Raw genomic sequence first — 6,292 nt, forward strand, 5'->3', positions numbered from 1 at the left:
CTCCGGGTGCCCAGCGATTCCTGTCCGCGCGCCCATGCTCCCCTCCCTAGTGCCGCACGCTCAGCTCGCTGCACCCCGCTTCCTGTCCACAGCGCCCCGCGCTCCCTCCCTGGCCCTCTCCTCCCCGGCCCACCTCTCCCGCTCCCGCTGACCGGTTATGGGCTCTTCTAGGCCATCGCGTGTTTGATGGACATGAACGCGCTGCTGGACCGCTTCCACAACTACATCCTCCCGCACCTGCGGGGCGAGGACCGCGTCTGCCACTGCAACTGTGGCCGGTGAGTGCGCCCCGGTGCTGGGCACAACACGCGTGATCACACATGAGCGGTGGGCTGCGCAGCCCAGGCCACCCAGGTGCCTCGGCCAGGCGCTGGGGGAGGGGTGTCTCCTGGGACGGGAGGCCTGCGGAGTCAGGACACCCCATGGCTTCGGAGAAGGGGCCTCCAGGCCGTTGCAGAGCTTCCCTGGTCCCAGGCCCGGAGGCCTGAAGGCAGCAGCCAGGTGGTGGTCACCAGAAGGCCCAGACCTGGGAGGGTCAGACCTGGGGCAGCAGAGGTTGCTGAGACTCCTGTGCCGGGGCCTGTGCTGTGGGCTAGGGCGGCAGGCACTGGTCACGGGGGTGGGCAGGGCCTACGTGGAGGGCGCCTGGCACCACCCCAGTGTAGAGGAGGAACCAAGGCAGGAGTGGGGCTGGCTCATTCAAGGTCACAGCATACCCCGCCACACCCACCGACGATCTCCTGTCCTTCTGGCCATGCATGTCTGTACGTCCATGTACGAAATAAACATCTTCTCATGAGCTGCGCATGTGTGTACCGTCTGTGCATAGACATGTGCGAACATACCCCACGCGCACACAGGCATGCACTCATCCCACAGCGGCCCTTATGCAGTGCAAGACCTGTTAGTGTGGGTTTGGCATGACTGTTGTCCCTGCTGGACAGATGAGGTGGACAGGAGCTGTAGAGGATAGACTTACCCAAGGTCACACAGCTAGGCAGAGACGACCTGAGCCCCAAACCATGTTCCTCGTCCCCACCCTGCACTGGTTTCAGGCTCTGTACATATGTAGGGGGCTCAGGGCAGCTGCATGTCTCCTAAGTGTGTCACATGCCTGTGCTGCAGACATGTGTGTTCTAGAATGCAGGCATTAGAGCGGTGACAGTGCGGTGCATTCCCCGACAGTGCAGTCCGTCCCCCTGTACCACAGCCCAAGCCGCCTACCCCACCCCCCATGGCCAAACCAAGCTCTGGGCCTACACTCAGCCCTCCGAACGGTAGGCACACCCTTCACACGCGTGGGCTGCTGTATTGTGACTAGTGCAGGTCTGCCTGTGGCAGCACATTGAGGGCTTACCTGGGCAGAGTGTGTGTGCACAGGTATGTGTGCCTCATTGAGCGTGCTGAGCATGTGACCTCGTGTAGAACAGCACCCGTGGGTGGGAGCTGCACTAAGCTGCCTGTGTATGCAGGAACACGGAGAGCAGTGCCCACTCCAGACAGTGTTCCTGTGTGTGTGTCTACATGTATGTGCTTTGTACACATTTCTGCATACAGGGTTTCATCATACAGACTTGTATATTGACAACATACATGTGTGTGTGTGCAAAGGACGTGTGCATAGGACAATACACAGCGCAGTGTGCAGGGGAGCGTGGGAATGTCTCTGTGTGGATGCACAGGCAGCAGCACAGGTTTGCACGTGGGAGATCTGAATACACCACATACACACATTGCCATGACAGTCTACTCACATGTGTGTGCCTCATACATGCCTACATGTGGAGTTGTGTGTGGAGATTTGTGTGTAAACTGATGCTGAAGCACGCACATCAGCAGGCAGCATCCGTCCCATGCACACATACATGCACATGACTCAACCTCAGAGAGGCCAGCTATGTGCAGGGCTGAGAATGTGCATCCATGTGTGACACATACCATGTTTGTACCGGGAGTGTGTGCAAGTGCATGGATGTGGGCCCTGGGCCCATGTCCACAGTATACATGCTGTGTCCTGTGCATGTGGCTGGCGTGTATACACAACATGCATCAGGCCTCGGGTGGACATGTGTGGCATGTGCACATAGGTAGGACACGTGTATGTCCCCACCAGACATATGTGTGCACATAGCACATCCAACTTTTATCTGGGAGACCTGAGCCCCTAGCCAGCCCCAGGGGCCAGACCTGGGATTAAGAGGAGGCCAGGATCAGGGAGAAGAGCTGCACTGCCCGGGCCAGTGGAGGCATGCACAGATCATGACCTTTCACCCAGAAGTCAGAGTGGAGAGCAGGTGGTGTGAGCCTTGCCCTACTCACAGCTGCCTGGGGTGTTTCTAGCTTCCTTGGGGATCAGGCCTGGGTTCCCTGTGATGGCCTGGTGTGTTGTGGGCAGTCCCAGTTGTGTTGCAGTGCACCTCAGCCAGCACTGCGGCTCACGGGACCATGGAGTCAGGAAGCCCATCCTCTTCTTGGGCTGATGCAGCCACAGCCATGGGATAATTGATTTTCCATCAAACTGGGTGGGGGTGCAGCTGGAGTATTTCAAGTTCAAGGCCAGCCTCAGTTACACATCAAGTTCATGGCCAGTCTGAGACCATCTCGGGCAAGCAGACAACACAAAACATGTCTTGTCTTTCTCTGTCATGGTGGCAGATAATGGCTACTCATGAACTCATGACCAGGTAAGCTGCAGCTGTCAGGTGTTAGTCATGGTCCCTCCTCAGCTACTGGCCAAGGCTGGCAGCCGAAGTCCTGCCCACCAAGCCTGCCACACTGCACAGGGCCCTGGGGAGGGCTGGAGGGCCAAGGCAGGGGCCACCCCTTCCCTGCCCTGCTGGCCTGGACTTGGGCTCAAGCATCCCAAGGTGTCTGTGTGGCCTGTGCTGGGCCCACGACATCACCAAGGTAGCAGCAAGGGCCCACCTGGGACTTTCATTCTGGGCACAGCCTCTCGGGGGGGGGGGTGTAGGTGCCGAGGTTTCCCACACAGGGAAGAGGGAGAAGCAGCTTTGGGGAGTGGAGCTATTTTCAGCACATCTTTGAGGTGTCTGTGGATCCCACGTGCAGGCACAGGCATCTGGAGCTTGGAGCAGGCGTGGGGGCAGCAAGGAGGTGGCCAGGAGAGTGGCTGTGTGCCTTGCCCTACTGGGGAGAGGACAGCAAGGCTGGAGCTTGGCCCCGGGCACCCAGAGCCAAGGTGTCCAGGTCTGCTGTCGTGGGGGCCACTCCTTTCATAGGGCCATCCTCTCAGGGGAGGTGCCCAGTCAGCTGTGGACGTGGAGGGAGCTGCAGGGCCACAAAAGGCCAACCAGGGCCTCAATGTGCTGGTGGCCTGAGCCTAGAGAACCACCAGGTGGGGAGGCTGAAGCAGGCTGAGACCTTGGGAGGCCAGAGCCATGGTGGATGCATGGACTAAGGAGAAGGCCCAGGACCTGTTCAACCTGGCCCTGGACCACTGGAACTTGTCCGTCCCAGATGCACATGGTCTGTCCTCAGCCCAGGTGGGGAACAAAACCAAAGCCTCCAGCACAGCAGGTGGGGCGGATGGGGGTGCACAGTGTGGCCCAGGCAGATGCACTGCATTGGGGGCAGCAAGTGTGGACAGCTCAGCGGCAGGTGAGGACCAGGCAGTGCTGCTGGGCCTGGGCATCAGTGGACTGTGGCAGCCCCCTGTGGCCCTGGGCCCATACTCCCCTCCCATACATGGAGCCTGCTCCCAGGAACCCCAAGGTGTCCTGGGGACCCATCCAAGGTGGGCAGAGAGGTGCCAGCCCACCCTGCCACCCACAGGCACCACATCCACTACGTGATCCCGTACGACGGGGACCAGTCGGTGGTGGACGCCTCCGAGAACTACTTTGTGACGGGCAATGTGACCAAGCAGGAGATAGACCTCATGCTGGGGCTGCTGCTGGGCTTCTGCATCAGCTGGTTCCTGGTATGGATGGACGGCGTCCTGCACTGCGCTGTGCGCGCCTGGAGGGCTGGCCGGCGCTACGGTGAGTGCCTCACACCTGCCACGGGGACGCCCCGCCCACCGGCACCTGACTGCCCTGTCCTCCCACAGATGGCTCGTGGACCTGGCTGCCCAAGCTGTGCAGCCTGCGGGAACTGGGCCGGCGGCCACACAGGCCCTTCGAGGAGCCCGCAGGGAACATGGTGCACGTGAAGCAGAAACTCTACCACAATGGCCACCCCAGCCCACGGCACCTGTGAGCCGTGCACAAGACTCTCGGGGCCTCTTTGCGGATGAACAAGGGACCTTGTGGCCGCCCAGCAGACAGGACGGGACTGCGGCCTTGGGCCCAGGGTGTTCCTGGCTGGGGCTGCCGGGCGTGTCCAGCAGAAGGTGCTGTCTCATCTTCTTTTTATAAAGGGGTCGGGTGAGGGCTGGGTGGGGACGGCTGCCAGCCTTGGGGCAGGGGCCTGGCTCTCTCACCCTGGAGGTGCTGGGGGCCGCCTGTTGGGCCCTGGGGGGATAGGCCAGGGCAGGGCCATGCCTGCCTGAGGCCATATCTGATTGAAGGCTGCTGTGTTTCCTGTGAAGTGTCTTGTCCATCCGTCCCTCCCTCAGGATCTTGAAGGGAGGGAGGCGTGGGCCACCATCTGCACACAGGAGCATGTGCATGGGGTGTGTGCGGCTGGGGACCTGGGGATGGGGGGAACCAGAGCCCCAGCACCAAGCTGTGAAGCCCACCCTGCCAGGCCAGTAAATTCTCCAGAAAGCTCCAGCCTCTGCTTCTTGAGTCACCTCTGACCCCAGGGCTAACAGGGTCCTCACCCCACCCCTGTGTCAGTCTTGAGACACATGCAAGGGGTCTGTCAAAGACTTTTATTTGATTTTGGATAAAAACACTCAGCTGCAGCCCCAGGCAGGCAGCAGATCACTGAGCACTTGGCACCGCTGCCCACAGCCATATCTGCCCTGGGTGTGGGCCAGGCTCAATGGCATAAGCATGTGTGGGCGGGGGAAATGTCCAGCCAGGCCAGATGGGCAGCTGCTTGGTCTTGGTCAGACTACGGGCCATGGCCACAGTACATGGCCACCTCCCTGCTTAGGCAAGTGTCCTGAACACAGGGAAGGCCTGTTCCTCCCCAGCAGCACCCACAGAGGGAGGGTAGGGGCGGGGGAGCCCCAACTACACCGCTGCCCACAGCTGGCCTGGGGCCTGCAGCGCAACCCTGGCAGGAGGGGGTTGCTGGTCAAGTGTCAGGGCCTGGCACGGTCACTGTGGACATGGGACTGGGTCCCTCCACTTTCAGCCACTGCATCTTCTGCTGGTGCTGCAGGACAGCGTCCTGGACGCGGGTGTCCATCATGGCCTCAGTGAGGACCCCGTCCTCAGAGGCGTATGCCATGGCCTGAGGAAAGAGGAGCCAAATCTGGGCTCTATGCCAGCACACACAGACGAGCTCAGTGCCCAACCCACCCTGCCCTCTGTAGCCAAGCCTCTGTGCCCGCTGCAGAGCTGGGGCAGCTCCTGAGGCAAGACAGGCACTAGGCCACACGCGAGTCCATGCCTGGGTGCCACAGGCTTCACCAAGCTGAGGCCTCAGGGTGGAGCAGAGCTTTTGCTGAAGTCACCTGCAGCCACAGGCTGCCCGTCCAGCCCATGGCCTCGTCCCTCCTCAGACAACACTCGGGTCTGGCCAGCAGGGTCTCATGCACCCGGGGTTCCTGGGTGCAGAGGAAAGGCCACAGAGCACACATCAGAGAAGTAGCAAGGCCCATGGCACCACATGGGGAACCCCCCAACAGAGCCTATGAGTGAAGACTATGTGCGCCCCCTCTGGTGAGCAAGTCCCCTGGCAGATGCACCCCAAGTCCAAGGTCCAGCTCCAACACCAACCCAGCCCCTGCGGCAGAGAGCAGCTCAGCGAGGGCTGGGCCTGGGGCAAGGCAGGTGGTAACAGAGGAGAGAAGATAGCCAGAGGTGGCCCCAGCAGTGACAGGACACCTGCTGTGTGTGACACCCACAACTGGGCAGGGCTCAGAGCACTGGCACCCTCCATGTCAGCCTTGCAACTCTTTGAATCTAAAGTTATAAAAAAATGAAGTTTTAAATTGGGCGTGGTGGTACACCCCTATATTCCCAGCACTTGCTTGGGAGGCTGAAGCAAAAGGATCACTATGAGTTTGAGACCAGCCTGGGCTACATAGTGAGTTCCAGGGCAGCCTCAACTACATAGTGAGAACCTATCTCAAAAAAAAAAAATTAAGTTTAGGTCTGGTGATTTAACTCACTGGCACCATGCCTGCCTCACAAGCGTAAGGTTCTGAGTTCAATCC

At 60.2% G+C, this 6,292-nt stretch overlaps 2 protein-coding genes across 2 annotated transcripts in view; one reads left to right on the plus strand and one right to left on the minus strand.

Moving 5' to 3' along the window:
• The first annotated feature begins 7 nt into the window (after positions 1-7).
• Tmem240 (transmembrane protein 240) lies at positions 8-4,821 on the plus strand. Its single transcript, XM_010627714.3, has 3 exons — positions 8-278; positions 3,793-4,001; positions 4,070-4,821. Exons 1-3 carry the CDS (start codon positions 187-189, stop codon positions 4,216-4,218), a joined length of 450 nt encoding a protein of 149 aa, XP_010626016.1. The 5' UTR covers positions 8-186; the 3' UTR covers positions 4,219-4,821.
• A 36-nt stretch (positions 4,822-4,857) lies between these two features.
• The window catches only part of LOC104864632 (ATPase family AAA domain-containing protein 3), a 16,708-nt gene continuing 15,273 nt past the window's right edge, over positions 4,858-6,292 (minus strand). Inside the window, exon 17 of the mRNA XM_010627709.3 lies at positions 4,858-5,364. Within this exon, the coding sequence (XP_010626011.2) occupies positions 5,206-5,364 (159 nt within the window). The 3' untranslated portion in view covers positions 4,858-5,205. The remainder of the gene's footprint in view (positions 5,365-6,292) is intronic.

Source organism: Fukomys damarensis, unplaced genomic scaffold, assembly GCF_012274545.1.
Source record: "Fukomys damarensis isolate Sample0158 unplaced genomic scaffold, DMR_v1.0_HiC HiC_scaffold_23, whole genome shotgun sequence".
Lineage (NCBI taxonomy): Eukaryota > Metazoa > Chordata > Mammalia > Rodentia > Bathyergidae > Fukomys > Fukomys damarensis.

Bases quoted from the DNA above. Each gene is read 5' to 3' on its own strand.
- Tmem240 (XM_010627714.3), top strand. From the start codon at position 187: ATGGACATGAACGCGCTGCTGGACCGCTTCCACAACTACATCCTCCCG. The intron at 279-3,792 runs GTGAGTGCGCCC...TGCCACCCACAG, and splicing joins TGCCACTGCAACTGTGGCCG to GCACCACATCCACTACGTGA. The intron at 4,002-4,069 runs GTGAGTGCCTCA...GTCCTCCCACAG, and splicing joins GAGGGCTGGCCGGCGCTACG to ATGGCTCGTGGACCTGGCTG.